This window comes from Trachurus japonicus, chromosome 10, assembly GCF_045865225.1.
Source record: "Trachurus japonicus isolate A0001 chromosome 10, Traja_1.0".
Taxonomy (NCBI): Eukaryota; Metazoa; Chordata; class Actinopteri; order Carangiformes; family Carangidae; genus Trachurus; species Trachurus japonicus.
The window spans coordinates 37,250,247-37,268,444 of NC_140916.1; the positions used below are offsets into that span (position 1 = coordinate 37,250,247).

General features: G+C 39.8%; 1 protein-coding gene and 1 non-coding gene across 2 annotated transcripts in view; one reads left to right on the top strand and one right to left on the bottom strand.

The window, feature by feature from the left end:
* Nucleotides 1-18,198, bottom strand: part of LOC146980381 (alpha-1,3-mannosyl-glycoprotein 4-beta-N-acetylglucosaminyltransferase B-like) — a 42,166-nt gene that overhangs the window by 23,585 nt on the left and 383 nt on the right. The window contains exons 2-6 of the mRNA XM_085788887.1: nucleotides 10,803-11,012; nucleotides 9,618-9,758; nucleotides 6,547-6,680; nucleotides 5,446-5,492; nucleotides 14-127 (exon numbers count right to left, since the gene is read on the bottom strand). Of these exons, the coding sequence (XP_085645013.1) occupies nucleotides 14-127; nucleotides 5,446-5,492; nucleotides 6,547-6,680; nucleotides 9,618-9,758; nucleotides 10,803-11,012 (646 nt within the window). The remainder of the gene's footprint in view (nucleotides 1-13; nucleotides 128-5,445; nucleotides 5,493-6,546; nucleotides 6,681-9,617; nucleotides 9,759-10,802; nucleotides 11,013-18,198) is intronic.
* On the top strand, nucleotides 16,758-16,829 carry trnaa-ugc (transfer RNA alanine (anticodon UGC)). The gene has a single exon. It is a non-coding gene; the product is annotated as a tRNA-Ala (tRNA).

Consider the following 18,198-nt stretch of genomic DNA (forward strand, 5'->3'; position numbering starts at 1 on the left):
ATTGTGAACATACTTGACTCTGTCCTTGGAATCTCCCAAAGTCTCTTGCAGGTTGCTGAAGTCGGGGTAGTAATACGCCGAGGGAGAGATGAGCTCCACTAACCCCATCTGCACCTCGCTGGGGAAGCTGAGGAAAACAACAGTTTAGTGCAGAGTAGACCTCCACACATCAAACAGTCATTTCTTTATGTGGTTGCTGTCCAACTGTACTTCCACTCAGGGCCGTTGTATAGGGGAGAAAGGTGATGATAACTCTAGGGGCCCAGCGCCCAGTGGGGCCCATAAAAAACCCCAGTAGTCTAATCTTTGTATGACTGATTTATTCTGCGTAAGACCCTGACTAATACTCATAGTACACTGTAAAAACTCAACATCCTTCCAAGAATATTTGTCTTATTTCTTGTCCAAATGTCTCATTTCTAGTCAAAACTAACCTCTTTCCACTTAAAATAAGACTCATTACCTAAAAATTAACTTGTTTTTAGATAATTTTCACTTGTTTCAAACTAATTTTCACTTGAAATAAGTAGAAAAATCTGCCAGTGAAAACATGTTTTTTGTACTTGTAATAAGGAAGAAAAACTTGCTCCACTATCAGATTTTTTCTACTTATTCCAAGTAAAAAATCTGCTTGAAAGAAGTAAAAAGTGTCTAAAAACAAGCTACTTTTAATATGATGTGTCTTATTTTAAGTATAATGAGATTTGTTTTGACTAGAAATGACATTTTGACTAGAAATAAGACAAATATTCTTGGTAAGATACTTGGATTTTTGCAGTGTAATGTTGCATTAGCATCAAAACAAGGTAGGCTAAATAAAAAATGATAATACATATGTAGTCTAAGAAAAAAAACTGGAAAAGTTAGGGGGAGGGGCCCACTTTAGTATTCTTTAAGTGGGCCCAGAATTCCTAGCAACGGCCCTGCTTCCACTATAGAAAAAATAAAAACATACGTACATGGTGACAAACTAGTTTGTCTAGTCCAGTTTGGAGAACAACAAAATATGAAACAGATTGATTTCATGTGATCAGTTCATAGTGTAGCTGAAAGCTGCGTTTACATTACATGATGCAATGACACCTGACACCTGTAGAGATCCACACATGAACATTTGTGATGTAGATGAACTCTTTGCACTGCACTGCACACTGAAGATGACCTGAGAGCCTATACAGACAGATGCAACCATGACAACTGTCATCTCAAAGACTAATTACAACCAGTATGTTGTGAAAGTTCATTATGTCTACTAATTTAAAGGACAATTCCGGGCAAATTCAACTCGGGGGTGTATTTTCCTAACATTTTAGGTCTAAAAGAAGGAATCTGAAGATTTTCAGTTTAATGTCTCCTGTTTTGTGGTAGTTGTGTCTGTCCCCGCATCGCCACGGCAGCAATGAATGGGAGTGGATGTAAGTTCTGCTGCTTAGGCTGTTTCCATCCCTCAAAGCCACAGACAGCGTCAGATGGAGACTCAAACATGCAGCCAGAAGTTTATTTACTTCAACAAGCCGACATGTTTGTAAAACTAGATCTAATTCAAAGTCTCCCGGAGTCTCGCGTGAGACCCAGTTGCCGTGCTCGGTGTGTTCAAGTGCAGTGGGAAAAGCTACCGTTTGTGTCATAAACACAGGAATATCAACTCTTTACTTGCTTCAAGTCTACATTTTTTTCCAGACAGCGTCAGATGGCTACTACTCACAGGGATGGAAACAGCCTAAACAGCAGAACTTGCATCTGCTCCCATTCACACACAGCTACCGCAAAACAGGAGCGATTAAACTGAAAATCTTCAGATTCCTTCTTTTAGACCTAAAATGGAAAAAGGAATTGTCCTTTAACTTTTTTGTTTTTTTGGTTCCTTTTTTAGACAATAGGAAGCGAAGGAAGACTCACGTTGAAACTGTTAACAAGGTAACGACAACTTCCTGTTGTCTAAAAAATGAACCAAAAAACTAAATCAGTGTTGGGCTGTGATGTTATTCAGTAATGCCTAACTGTAATTTAATTCCTTCTGAAGTAACAGTAACAGTGTAAGGCGTTATCATTTCTAATAGTAGTTAGGTCATAGTTACAAGCCAAGGTAACTACTGCTAGTCTCTCTGCTCCTCTCACCCACAGTTAAGTCTGCCTAACTAGTAATGCAACTACTAACATAACTTATTACTTGTGAAAAAGTTATCAGAACAGTGACTTAATTAGTGTAATAACTCATCTATCAGACGATGTAGGCCAAACTTTGTGCAAAATTCTATTTTGGAGTAAATCCGGGATGTGGGGTAGTTTTTTTCACATTGGATAACGCAGGCATTATGCATCATGTTGCTCACGATTCATCAGCCAATGATATCAGGACCTGTCATCCGTCAATCAAACGTCTGACACACACACACACACACCGAGCGGTCTCGCCACAAACATTGAATATCCCTCCGCTCGGTAACGTCCAATCAACTCGTAGGAGGAGGAGCGACAAACAGGACAAACAGCCATTTCTGAACACCTTTAAAAAGAGTAATCAGTAGTTTAATGACTTTTCCAGAGTGTTTTCCACTCTGGGTGTTTTCAAAAATTGCGAATAAATACTTGAATGGAAACGCCAGAAATTTGAAAAAGGCAGTAAATGCGCATAAAAGTTTATACACTTGGAGGGGGGGATTTGTCAGCGTATCGATTAAATGAAATGCAAGTTTTTGTTATGAAAACAGATGATGTGAATTGAGGCAGAGTTTGTGGGTGAAGCTGCTGGACTTCACCCAGCGACGCCCCGGTGTCCCAGCTCTCCTCTCTGCTGCACCGCAACACAAACGCGCTCCGTAACCCATAATGTTTTGTTTATGACGGTTAAGACTACACAAACACACATGTGGTAACATCGTATATGTTATGTAACGTTATCCACCGCTCCATTTATTGATTTTTCACCGGCTTCGTAAGTAAACAGATGCACACGGAGGAGAGGAGCGTAACCACAACAACAGAAAAGCGAGCGGACTGTCACAGTTCCTACTGTCTTTCTGTGTAAATATCTCATGTTACAACATGAAAACCTGCAGCTTATATTCAAGTGCGGCCTATATATGTATTTTCTTTTAAAATGTAGCTGGTGCGGCTTATACAGGTGCGTCTATAGTCCAGAAAGTACGTAAATTGTCCATGATGTTGAGTGTCAGCTGAGTGTCGACTGTTGGATACATTCACGCTCTCTTATGACGTAATCTCACGGTGCACCACTCCTCCTAATCGCAAAACACTAATGAATGGAAACGGTCATAAATTCGCATTTGCTTTTTGCGCATTTTCACAAAATCCGCTTTTAAATTCGATACGACTTGGATGGAAACCCAGCTAGTGATATTGGAGATGAACTGGCTTTAATTACAGTTGCTATCAACATGCTATCTGTCTCTCTACAGGTCTTTCTCCCTCTGGGCCTGTGAGCCTGGACTTGACTTGTCTGGACTTGACTTGACTTGAGACTGGAGATATGGGACTCATTCATTCAGTGAACAATCTCTCTCTCTCTCAGCATAGCACAGGTCTGTCAAGCTGAATCTCATTCCCCTCCATGGGCCAGATGATCTACTAAAGGTTTGCGTGTATAAAAACAGATGCAAACTTGATAACATCTGCAAAAAATGTGCAAGCTGACTTTCAGACAAGCAACACAACACGTGTGTTTCCATCGAGAAGAGCAAAACACTGTGAGGAGACGAGTGTGATATTGCTAAATTATTCTTCCCTTTAACTGATTGTAACTCTATATTATTCTACTTTTACTCTTCAGATATTGTTTCATCTACATTAGTAATGGTTCAAAAATGTTTTCAAACTATCAGTTTTAAATAAATCTGAGTAGACTTTAGCCTTTCAATTTCTTCATACTGATCTTCAACAATTTACAACCATTTCATACTCTTCATATATTGTTTCATCTTGCTTCAGCAATTTCTTCACTTAAAGGGATAGTTCACCCAAAATTGAAATTGAAATTGGGGTCTCGGCGTAGCAGTGCATGTCCATATATAACGGTTGCAAATGGATACCAACTGTCTTCGTAACAAAAAGACACACCAAAAAACATCCAAATACCTCCATGCTGCTCGCATGTAATGTCCGTCTTGTATTGAAGCCCCGAAATGTGAAATTCTCCCGAAAAAAATTAAATAAGTCTATTTTTCAAGCTTGTTTGTAGCGGAAGCTTCTCGAAGCTCCTCTTCCCGGTTCGTCCAAATTTGACGAACATGAGAGTGAGTAGATAATGAGTGAAATTTGAATTTTGGGTGAACTATCCCTTTAATTATTCTTCCCTTTAACTGATTGTAACTACTTCTATATTATTCTACTTTTACTCTTCAGATATTGTTTCATCTATATTAGTAATGGTTCAAAAATGTTTTCAAACTAATAAATCTGAGTAGACTTTAACCTTTCAATTTCTTCATACTGATCTTCAACAATTCAAGTCATTTCCAACCATTTCATACTCTTCATATATTGTTTCAGTTTCATTTGCTTCAGCAATTTCTTCACTTAATTCAGCATTGTTTCAACAATTCATTCAGCTTTTAGCATTCATCCGTATTTCCTTCAGGAAATGCATTCTCTAGTTTCATTTTGTGTTTCTGACAAGGTCGTTCCAGACTCTTTCAACCCTCATTTCAGTGCTGCAGTTTGCATGTTGTCTTTTAGGCAGTCATCACCGTGTTTACGCACTATTTATTACTATTTTATTTACAAGTAAAGTACATACAAGTCAAGTTTAAAAGAAAGCTTTCATTGTGCGTTATTTAATATCAAATCAATGTTTCTACTTGTCTCACTGCAAAAACTCAAAATCTTACCAAGAATATTTGTCTTATTTCTAGTCAAAACGTCTCATTCTACTTAAAATAAGACTCATCATATTAAAAAGCAGCTTGTTTTCAGACACGTTTTCCTTCTTTCGAGCTGATTTTCACTTGAAATAAGTAGAAAAATCTGATAGTGGAGCAAGTTTTTCTTTCTTATTACAAGCACAAAAAACTTACTTTCACTGGCAGATTTTTCTACTTATTTCAAGTGAAAATCTGCTTGAAAGAAGTAAAAAGTGTCTAAAAACAAGCTGCTTTTTGTAATATGATGAGTCTTATTTTAAGGGAAAAGAGATTAGTTTTGACTAGAAATGAGACATTTTGACAAGAAATAAGACAAATATTCTTGGAAAGATTTTGAGTTTTTGCAGTGCTACGTGATGAAACAGGGATGATAATAGTACTTGGGATGCTTTGAAATCCTTAGATCTATCTATGCAGTGTTGTGTGACTGACCGGCCTGTAGCAGAGCAGAGCTGCCAGCTGAGACTTAATGAGACTTGAGGTCAAAGACTGTCCATCTACTGGTCACAGAGAGGACAGTAAACCACACAAAACAAACAAGGATTTGATCAGAATTGGAACTCACTTTGTCCTGATGGTCTCTGCCACACTGTTCACATAGACCAAATCCGTCTGGTAGGAAAGGGAAGAGAGGGAGGGAGGGAAAGACTGTCAGTGATATTATAGAGGGTTCTACTGCGGTTAGTTAATGTATAAACACTGATGGAAGACGTATAAACCTTGTCACCTGTGTGTGTGTGTGTGTGTGTGTGGGTGAGAAACAGAGACAAGCAGCAACTACAGCTCCTATTCTTCCTGGTTTCTTTCTTTGATTTGATCTGATTTAAAGGGATAGTAGCATTTTTTTTAAAGTGGGGTTGTATGATCTACAAATAGCCCCTAAGTACTTTAATTGCAGTAGAAGACTCTCTGCACTCCTCCCAGGAGTGCAGAGAGTCCATAATAGCCCTGCCCAGAGATTTACAACATATAGTGTTGTGAACAGACCCAAAGAAACGGCCTATTTTCACGGCCTAAAAGAGGTTTTACCTGAAAAAAAATACACAGTTCCATTGTTCGCTATAATATAATTTTTTCCAGCCCTTCAAAGTGCAGGAAAAACACAGTTTTTATTTGGACCTAACCAACTGCTGATCGGCGGGCGCTAACCCTGGGCGGAGGGATACGTGAGTTGGTTAGGTCCAAATAAAAACTGTATGTATGTGTATGTATTTTTTTTCAGGTAAAACCTCTTTTAGGCCGTGAAAATAGGCCGTTTCTTTGGGTCCATTCACAACACTGTATGTTGTAAATCTCTGGGCAGGGCTATTATGGGCTGGCGTTGCTAACGGGAGGAGTGCAGAGAGTCTTCTACTGCAATTAAAGTACTTAGGGGCTATTTGGAGATCATACAACCCCACTTTAAAAAAAATGCTACTATCCCTTTAAGTCTGCGTGTGAATTCTCTGTAAACTACGACATCAGCCTGACAGGAGGTGGAAGGAAACAAACTGACAAACTGGTTTTGCAAAACAAGTTCGTAATACTGTTGACAAGAAATGCAAATAGTTCCATTTTAGCTGTGAGTAAGATGAGAGCAATGTCACTGCCATTTATCTGTGCAGTGGATCTGCAGCTGAAGCCAGTGTGGGAGGGGGGTGGGGGGGGGGCTGTTGTCGTGTGTTACCTCGGCCACAAAGATGATGATGAGCAGATCTTGTTGCTGAGCGGGCTGAAGGCCGTAGAGCAGAGAGCTGAGCGTGCTGACCAGGTAGCTCTGCTTGTCACGCTTCACTGTGGGAATACCCAGCACCATGGACACTGAGGGAACACACACACACACACACACACAATCACACACACACACACACACACACACACACACACACACACACACACACACACACACACACACACACACACACACACACACATCCAGGCAATGTTACTGTAACTGCTTCTCACACTTTCTGTGAGCTCAGTGTGTGGTGCATTGTCGTGCACCTACAGTTTTGTAACATTTAAAGGGACACTGAGGAGTTTCTATTTGGTTATAAAAAAGTCTCACGTTAATGTGGATGAATCTACGTTACCACTTGTTAATGGCTCCATTTTAGATAAATATATGGTTTTGTCTCTATGGTTATTTTGTTATTTTTGTAATTAATGGTGGAAATGCTGGGCGAGCCGACCAGCGTTTCTTTACTTTCGGTTTCGCGGACGCTCATGAGAATAAGGCCGCCGAATCGCCGTTTATGGTCGGGACTACGACGGTAACTGAACCTCTTTGAACCTCAAATAGCCCCTAAGTACTTTAATTGCAGTAGAAGACTCTCTACACTCCTCCCGTTAGCAACGCCAGCCCATAATAGCCCTGCCCAGAGATTTACAACATACAGTGTTGTGAACAGACCCAAAGAAACGGCCTATTTTCACGGCCTAAAAGAGGTTTTACCTGAAAGAAAATACACAGTTCCATTGTTCGCTATAATATAATTTTTTCCAGCCCTTCAAAGTTCAGGAAAAACACAGTTTTTATGTGGACCTAACCAACTCACGTATCCCTCCGCCCAGGGTTAGCGCCCGCCGATCAGCAGTTGGTACTTGCATTAAATCTGGTTGTTTTAGCCAATATTATGCTACAATATATTTCCCCCAACTATACTTAAGTTCCCTGTTAAAGCAGATATCAGTGGAATGTTTTTGTTAATATAAGTCCTAAATAGTCCTATTTTCCGTCAGCAATCACTTACATGAAGTATTTCAGCCTAAACACGAGTCTCTCCGTCACTCTGCTCTGCTGTAACCCGAGGAGAAAATTTTCCTTGTGGGATACAAGTGTTATCCAATGAGGGGAGAGAACGGCATGAAGGGCTGTGTGTGCAGCCAAGGGATGCGCGTGAATGTGGTGACGTAGCACGAGGACCAATTGATGCCTGACAAGGGCGGGGGCTGCTAACTCATGGTGCGTTCAAGGAAACTCGTACTTTGTGTTTTTCCTTCCTGTGAAGTCATACCAGTTCGATCTGGTACGAGTTCACGGGTCGGAAGTTACGAGTGGCCGTTATAGGGAACTTTCACAGACAACAGGACGGTAAAAACACGAGCTACGGGTTACCTGGAACGCTACCAAGTCGTAGTTGTGACTTGAAGCTGTAACTTACGGTTTCAAAAGCCTGCCTTGAACACAGCATTAGCCGAAACGGCCGTGCCACTAATATCTGCTTTAAGGGCCAACCTTCAATTTTGTAAATTTCGGATTTATTCCTGTTTATTCCCATATATTCCCGTTAATTCCCATATATTCCCATAAATTCTCATGGAAAGTTTCCAACTTTGAAAATTTCCGGAGTTTTGCAACCCTGGTGCAGGTACATAGACGTTGCCATGTTGGCAGCCAGGAAGTGGTTAACCTTGAAGTGGAAGGAATGTGAACCCCCATCAACAGTCCATTGGTGGAATGAACTTTCAAGCTATCGTACTGTGGAGTCAGTATATTACAGGAGTAAAAACAGATCTTCAGATTTAAAAAAAATTTGGCAATCTCATATTGATTTAGATTTTGGGAGTGTCTTGGGCCAATGTAGGGCATAGTGGAGATGGTATGATAAGTGTGTAATGATATGTGTTATTGTTCTGTTGTATTGTGTGTGGGTAATCCCCACCTTTTTGATTTGTTTTATTTTTTATTTTATTTCAGTTACAGTATGTTTCGCTGCTGGTGCTTGTTTGTTTTGTTTTGTTGTCATCGTCTAGTGTGTTTGGAGGGTATATGATTGGTTGTCATTTGGGATTGAATCACTGTGATATGAAGTGTTGTATTTTTTTTAAAAAGGAAAATATTTTTCTTTTCTTTTCCTCTCAATGTTGTTAAAGGGATAGTTCAACATTTTGGCAAATTAGCCCATTGCCATAATCCCTATAGTCATAGCAGTAGGTTCGTTACCTTTAATTGTTGGTGCAAGCTATTTTTAGAACGGCGGAGCAGAGCCGTGAGCTGCTCAGAGCTACGCTACGGAGGCTCATTATGGGATTTCTTGGTTTCCCTCATCAAACTCATCAAATACACAATCCAACAACTCCACAACGCTCTGGTGGACAAGTTGTGACCTGCACATTCACCACGCTATGAGATAATAACACAACGTTACCACACAGAGTTGTTTTAGAGGGAAATTCAGAGACAGCTTGCTAAAAAACTGTCCCTGAAGGCAACACGCATCAGCGGTTGCCAGTTTTGCATGAATTTCCCTCTAAAACAACTCTGTCTGGTAACGTTGTGTTATTATCTCATAGCGTGGTGAATGTGCAGCTCACAACTTGTCCACCAGAGCGTTGTGGAGTTGTTGGATTGTGTATTTGATGAGTTTGATGAGGAAAACCAAGAAGAAGAAATCCTATGAGCCTCCGTAGCGTAGCTCTGAGCAGCTCACGGCTCTGCTCCGCCGTTCTAAAAACAGCTTACACCGACAAATAAAGGTAACAAACCTACTGCAACTGCTATGACTATAGGGGTTATGGCAATGGGCCTATTTGCCAAAATGTTGAACTATCCCTTTAAGCTGACTTGTTTGGCTTGATTTATCAGATTTTCTCTTTGTGGGGGAACATGAGATTTGGTGATCTGAGTTCCTGCTGTGTGTAGGCTACCCTGTGGTTAAAAATGAAAAAATATATCAGTCAATCAGTCCACCTCTCCTTTCAACAGTTGTAAGTGTGTGTGTTTTTCTCGTGTGTTGATGTGTGAGTGCTCCTTACCTCCCCTCCGGCCCTGTCCCAGCACCACGTTGGGCTGCAGACTGCCTGGCTGTGGTCTGAGGTGGGGCAGGTACAGGTAAATGTTGGACAGGAACACCTGATTGGCTGAACCACCTGGCATCTGCACGGCTGTTTGTGTCCCTGGGAGGTGGGAAGGAAGTGGAGGTGTTGAGTCAGTACAAAGGCCATAGCTATCAACTGAGCCGAGACTTTGTGAGCTACTCATAACTCTTTTTATGGTGCTCATTTAGGTTATGCTTTTCAGAGGTTCTCCTTTCCCTTTAGTGTGTTACGGCTTTGGGAAAAAATGTAATTCACTTTTGCAATGCAATATGTTTCTTGACAAATCTTTACATAGTTTGTCAAGATATTTCGAAGAAAAGTGGTGTTTTTAGGATAAGTCCTGCCCAGTGTTGCAAAACGTATAGCAAAAATCAATCAATTTAATGTTTTGTTTTTATGTTTTTAAGTAAACCTAAATGCACTGTAGGTGATAAAATATTTAGTATTTATATCATTCATTTGTAGTTACACCATTTGACATTTTAAAGGGATTCAGTCTTACTTTTGGTAAAAAAAAAAAAAAAAAAGAAGGTTCAAATGACATAAAACCTACAGGGCCTATATTTGTCATTTCTTGTCGAAATGTCTCATTTCTAGTCAAAACTAATCTCTTTCCACTTAAAATAAGACTCATTACCTAAAAATTTTGCCAGTGAAAGTAAGTTTTTTGTGCTTGTAATAAGAAAGAAAAACTTGTTTCACTATCAGATTTTTTCTACTTTTTCCAAGTGAAAATCTGCTTGAAAGAAGTAAAAAGTGTCTAAAAACAAGCTACTTTTAATATGATGTGTCTTATTTTAAGTATAATGAGATTTGTTTTGACTAGAAATGACATTTTGACTAGAAATAAGACAAATATTCTTGCTAAGATACTTGAGTTTTGCAGTGTAATGTTGCATTAGCATCAAAACAAGGTAGGCTAAATAAAAAACGATAATACATACGTAGTCTAAGAAAAAAAAGTGGAAAAGTCAAGGGGAGGGGCCCACTTTAGTATTCTTTAAGGGGGCCCAGAATTCCTAGCAACGGCCCTGTTTACCTGTATTTCAATTCATATGGTCCTATGTCAGTGAATGTTTTGTTTTTGTGGAAAAATGAAAAAAGAAAAGTTAAAAAAAAAACCTGGTTGATGTGGGGGCTCCTCCTTCCCTGGGGAGGGAACGCTGTTGCTGTTGGTGGTGGTGGTTGTGTCGGTGGTGGAGCGGGTGAGGTCGGCATCTCTTGACGTGTTCCTCAGCTGCTCTATGATGACGCTGAGGTCTTTGCTGATGTTCCTCTCCCACTCCTCAGCCAGCAGCAGACGGAGCTCCAGGTCCTGCACCGGGGAGTTCACTGACAAAAATAATACACAGAGCAGATAAGAAAAAAATATGAACAACAGGTCTCACTGTCTTAATGTTAAAGGGATAGTAGCATTTTTTTTTAAAAAGTGGGGATGTATGATCTACAAATAGCCCCTAAGTACTTTAATTGCAGTAGAAGACTCTCTGCACTCCTCCCGTTAGCAACGCCAGCCCATAATAGCCCTGCCCAGAGATTTACAACATACAGTGTTGTGAACGGACCCAAAGAAACGGCCTATTTTCACGGCCTAAAAGAGGTTTTACCTGAAAAAAAAAAAACACAGTTCTATTGTTCGCTATAATATAATTTTTTCCAGCCCTTCAAAGTGCAGGAAAAACACAGTTTTTATGTGGACCGAACCAACTCACGTATCCCTCCGCCCAGGGTTAGCGCCCGCCGATCAGCAGTTGGTTAGGTCCAAATAAAAACTGTGTTTTTCCTGCACTTTGAAGGGCTGGAAAAAATTATATTATAGTGAACAATGGAACTGTCCGTTTCTTTGGGTCTGTTCACAACACTGTATGTTGTAAATCTCTGGGCAGGGCTATTATGGGCTGGCGTTGCTAACGGGAGGAGTGCAGAGAGTCTTCTACTGCAATTAAAGTAGTTAGGGGCTATTTGGAGATCATACAACCCCACTTTAAAAAAAATGATACTATCCTTTTAAGAGCAGAGGGAACCTGGGGAGTTTACATGTTCTCCCTGTGTCTATCAATCAATCAATCAATCAATCAATCAATCAATCAATCAATCAATCAATCAATCAATCAATCAATCAATCAATCAATCAATCAAACAATCAATCAATCAATCAATCAATCAATCAATTTGTTTATTTCGGGCATGTCAATTTAAATAATCATCATCACACTTCATCTTAGTTCAAATAATACAATACACATGGCCGAAAGGGAAAGCGGGAGAAGCAAAAGCTGATCTAGTCCCGCCCCCATTACCCACAGAATAAAATCTTTTTCATAATCAGATCATATCATAATCTTTTTCTTTTGTTTTTGCTTTTTTACATTTTGATATAACATTCTTTTACTTATGACATTTGACATAACATGTTACATGGGTTCCCCGGCTTCCTACCACAGCCCAAACACATGCACACTGCTTTAACAGTGACTCTAGCTTATTGCCTTGTAGGTATGAATGTGAGTTTGAGTTGTGACCTGTCCTGTACGCTGCCCTGGTCCTATGTCCATCCACCACCCTGCATGGCTCAGACAGACTACCCACCCTGTGTACTGGCTCAGACAGACTACCCACCCTGTGTACTGGCTCAGACAGACTACCACCCTGTGTACTGGCTCAGACAGACTACCCACCCTGTGTACTGGCTCAGACAGACTACCCACCCTGTGTACTGGCTTACCCTGCAGCCAGTCTCTTTATGTTAACTGTATCCATGACTGTTAATGAACGTATTCTTATCAGCCTCAACACCACTCCTTTACTTTCTGTCATGGCCTCAGAGCCTGGATCAAATTGTTGTTTTGACTCACATCCAGTGGTGGACAGTAACGGAGTACATTTACTTGAGTACTGTACTTAAGTAGGTATCCAGAGGATTTGTACTCTGGATATGTACTTTACTTGAGTATTAGATTTCTTTGGTACTTATTACTCTTACTTGAATACATTTCCAAGACAAATATTTTTACTTTTCCTCGAGTTTACTTCTAGGAAGGCTGAAAAGTACTCGTTACTTTCAGGTCTTTTTCTAAAATCCTATTGGACACAAGCTGTGTTTGTCTGTGAAGGAAACCCTAACCCCTAAAAGCAGCACATCAGTGCAGCTGCTTTCAAAGAGTTCATTCTCACTAACAAGAGTTAAAAGCTCCTTAAATTCATTTAGAAACAATTAGAGTCATTCATTGATGTGAAAAATAAGACATTTACTCTTACTCTTACTTATACTTAAGTACCTTTAAAAGCAAGTACTTTTTTACTCTTACTCAAGTAACATGTCGACTGAGCTACTTTTACTTGTAACGGAGTACATTTTGACTTGCTTTGACCTTCCCACTGACACTGACAACAACTTTGTTCAATTTGATCCTATTCACAGCACTGAGTCTGACTGTGAAGCTATGAGAGAGGAGTATGACAGTGTTTGAATAAGGAGAGAGAGATAATAATTAATAATAATAATAATAATAGTCATAATCATAATCATAATAATAATAATGGCTTGGATTTAGCTCTTTCCATGGTACCCAAAGTGCTTTACTGAAACCAGTATTCATCCATATCACACTCATACAGTGGTAAACTAAGCTACAGCCTGGGGCAGACTGACCCACACAGGAGAAACTTGTTCAGTATTAAAAAAGGGAGTTTCAGTCAGTCAGTCGGGCTCTGTGATACCAGGATTTTAATCATGTCAAACTCATCTTGGTGAAACTCAGAAGCAAGTGGCAGAGCAGACAAAACTTAAACTCCACCAGGGATAAGACTGTGGTGTAGGCAGGGCCGTTGTATAGGGGAGAAAGGTGATGATAACTCTAGGGGCCCAGCGCCCAGTGGGGCCCATAAAAAACCCCAGTAGTCTAATCTTTGTATGACTGATTTATTCTGTGTAAGACCCTGACTAATACTCATAGTACACTGTAAAAACTCAACATCTTTCCAAGAATATTTGTCTTATTTCTTGTCCAAATGTCTCATTTCTAGTCAAAACTAATCTCTTTCCACTTAAAATAAGACTCATCACCTAAAAATTAACCTGTTTTTAGATCATTTTCACTTAAATTCCCAATAAATAGAAGTGAAAGTAAGGTTTTTTCTTGTAATAAGGAAGAAAAACTTGCTCCACTATCAGATTTTTTCTACTTATTCCAAGTGAAAATCTGCTTGAAAGAAGTAAAAAGTGTCTAAAAACAAGCTACTTTTAATATGATGTGTCTTATTTTAAGTAGAATGAGATTTGTTTTGACTAGAAATGACATTTTGACTAGAAATAAGACAAATATTCTTGCTAAGATACTTGAGTTTTTGCAGTGTAATGCTGCATTAGCATCAAAACAAAGAAGGCTAAATAAAAAACGATAATACATACATAGTCTAAGAAAAAAAAAAAAGGAAAAGTTAGGGGGAGGGGCCCACTTTAGTATTCTTTCAGGGGGCCCAGAATTCCTAGCAACGGCCCTGGGTGTAGGTCAGTATGTTGGCCCTATGCTGGCATGGTTACACCTCAATAAAACACATTTACTGTATTGGGTCAGATAATGAAACAGAGAACGATACAAATAGCCCATAGTACTGCGGTTGTTTAACGTACAGACCCGACAGCCTTCAGTGTGATATGTAGGCTACTCCCATTTAACACTAAAGTTTGTTTGTGGATCAGATAGCTACTGATCCAATACAACTTTGCTTTGAACAACTGGGATCAAATTAAAGATGGACTATGATCCTAGAGGGATAAACAAGGGGTTTCAGTTCCAGTCTATGATTCCTTCCAACTAGTCGGTCGAGCCTTAACGCGCAGCTTCATCTTGGCTCTAGATTTACTTCTCTCTTAGTCTTTACTCACCTCCATCACGTGAAACCGAAATGATCCAGGTGACCGACAGAAAACACAGAGCAGCCAGCAGACACTTCAACCTGAAGGAGTACAACCTCATCTCATCTCATTTCTCCCGGACAGACACACACACACACACACACCGACGCGGACAGGACAGGACAGGACAGCAGGTGGATGTGAGCGGCGCAGGTGAGCTGCAGGTAGGTACAGTAGGTGGGTAGTGTGACTGACTGACTGACGGCTTCATTCTGCTACAGGATCATTACAGCTGTGTCTCCACCTAGCGGCAGCCTGAGGAACTGACTGGGGGGGGGGGGGGGGGCTGCTCCTGGTCCTGGTCAATGTTCAAAACTCCTGAGCAGAAATTCAACTCCCCTGATGACCTGCTGGAGCGACTGTGAGCGACAGCTTAAGCGTACAGAGTAGCTACATCCACATGCTGGTGCTATGGCCTCACCTCTACAACTCCAAATATCAATACTATTGGCTATTACTATAATGATTAATAACAGATTATTTTGACAACATTACCTAGGCTGCTCCAGTTACAGTTAATGAGAACAAAATACAATATTGTTTTGGCAAAATAGATTTAGCATTTATTGCCATATGAACAATATGAAAAAAATAACTAACATCAAGTTGGTGTCATCAACTCTTGGCCCAGAATCATTCTTGATATGAACAGTAATAATAATTCTCAAGCAAAAGTAGTTGCACTACAGACCACGGTCAAGGTCATAAATTTCACAATTCGAAGCCACATTAGGGAGAAATAAACATTAAACTAGTCGGGGATGTTTGAGTGTGCAACTTTTTTTTGTCTTCTGGGCAAAGAGGTGGAGCAGTAAAACACCTGAGAGGGAACAGTGAACCTGGTCCGGCTGCTCGGTCTCTGCGGCCAACACTGACCCCTGCTGGTGGACCAGGGGAACCCCGTGTGTCCTTCAGGGGCTCACTGAGAAACATGTCACATACGGTAGTTTGATAGTAAAACGTCACAGGAACATTCTATTTTGATTTCAAAGAAAAGAAACTATGTACTATAGTAAACCTTTATATTTTATTGGGGAAGTTTCATATTCATAAAAGTAAATTTCAGAATTCTTCACCATCATTTAAGTTGTTTTTGATTGAAGTTGATTATTATTTTAAGTCTCTTAATTTAATTACAAACAAGAAAAACTGTTTTTTTTCTTTTTTCTTTTACTTAACCTTTGTTATACTGTCATAATTGTAACTTTATTGTTACTGTTGTAACGAATGTGAGCTGGAAAGACTGAAATGTTGTTGTTACTACAACTTTAAATAAAGCTTTGAAAAAAACCAACAACATAAAGAACATGTGTTGTTTGTATGTAGGCTACAGTTGTTTTCAATAAAGCTCATTGAAAAAAATAAATAAATAAAAAATAAAGAACATGTGTTGAAAATGAATATACATTCAGACATGTTCAACTAATAATCTGTCACAACATAGCCTTATAATTCTCATGGGATACGAGGTCTGTCACCAAAATGTATTTTCTTTTATTGTTAATTTGAGTGTTTTCTCTTTTTTCTTCTTTGTTATAGGCTACTGCCACATATTTGTAACTTTACTGTAGCCTACTGTTACTGTTGTAAAGACTGTGAGTTTGTTGTTACTACAACTTTCAATAAAGTTGAAAAAATAAAATAAAAATAAAGAACATGTGTTCAATGAACGTGACAACGTGTTTATATTATAACGCCGTTACTCGTTAGAGCCTAGGCTACACATTTTGTTTTCAGTCCATCAACTCGGATAAATGCCGTTAATGTGGAACTAACCAACTCTTTCAGTATTCCTCCGCACAGGTCAGACATGGTCAGACATATTTGAGCATTTTATCTAGTATCTCCATCAGACCTAATTATTTATCCAGTCGCCATTCATTCTAATGTTCTTTCTCACCCATCTACATGTACACCTGGAGAGCTGGAGTGGTGCAGCTCAACTTGCATTATCCAAGTGTTTTTGTGGTTTTCTGGTACTTTGGCATACTGTAGGTACACTGGTCGCAAGTGCGGTGATTTAGCTACTCCAAATATTTTATCTATTAGAAAAAAACAGTGGCGCAATAGTTATTTAGTACTTATAACAGAGATAAATCACAACAGAATATGAACCGCAACAGTATGAGCTATAGCCTGGTTCCAATATTCAACATGGAGGGGATGTAGCTCAGTGGTAGAGCGCATGCTTTGCATGTATGAGGCCCCGGGTTCAATCCCCGGCATCTCCACTGTTTTACGCCGCACCGTGCAGTAGGAAGATGTTTGATTTCATTGGTCGACTCAGTTCTTGTTGTCCGTCTACTAACGACAGAGTCCAGTGTTTGTCAGCAGGGCCGTTGCTAGGAATTCTGGGCCCCCTTAAAGAATACTAAAGTGGGCCCCTCCCCCTAACTTTTCCAGTTTTTTTTCTTAGACTATGTATGTATTAGGGTACTGGAAAAGAGAGTAAGGACAGCATTGGTCCAATGGAAGCGCCTCCTGGTGGAGGAATATGGGTTTTGCAAAAGCGCCCAAGAACTGACATCTCTGCATTGTTGGTGAATGAGCAGTGTGGTGTTTTCAATAATTTAAGGACATTTCTAGATCACCCACGTTCATAGCATCATCGTGGACCCTTTACAGTTAAAAAAAAACAGTTTTCTACATTAATGTTTCAATCTACATTTTGTAATGAACAAATTATAAGTATAATCTGATATGACCAAGACACCTAAAAACAAAAACACGGCCGTTTTCATCAATTTACCAGCAAGTGGGCAACACACATACATTGGAGTGAATGGGTTTTCTGGGCGCTTTTGCAATACCCACATCCTGCCACTAGGGGCGCAAAACCCTTAAACCCTTAAACCCTTAAACCCTTAAACCCTTAAACCCTTAAACCCTTACCACAGGAGTCAATGGTGGTGTCCTTACTCTCTTTTCCAGTGCTCTAACCAATATTATCATTAGCAGCTGTTAACATAACAGCACCAAACTGTCCTATTTTGAGACATAAAAACACTCCAAACATTTTTTCCCCCACTGGCATCATAATGCAGCGTACCATAGAGGGTTAATAAAAAAAAGACATATTTACCTCAGCTCTGACATCCACATCAGTCATCACAGTTTACAGCAGTCTGTTAGTGGACCTCAGGGCCGGCCGCTGGCATAAACCCTCTATGTGGTTGTTTAGGGCCACAGCCGTTAGGTGGGGGGCCACATGATCAGAAAGGTACCGGGGTTCATCAAGTCATTTAAACATCCTGAGGTCTGCACGTGCAGCTATGAGCTTTATATGTAATGTGAAGTCAATATTCAGCTTCTTTTATCTCACATTTGAGACATTTGGTGAAAATAGAACGGCAGAATGACAACATTTGTGCTCAAAAAACAATTTTACAAAATGTCATTTTAGACTTGTTTTCTACACGTATCTATTACTGTATTCATATCCTATTTCAAGCACCAAAACAGTTCATTCTCATGACTGAAGGAGTGTTTTCACAAGGGATTTGACATGTTTCAAAAAGCAGACCTCAAATTTCCAGCATTTGTCCTAAATTATTTCTTTCTACAGTGTTCTAGGACAAACTGGCCTCAGTGTGCTTACAG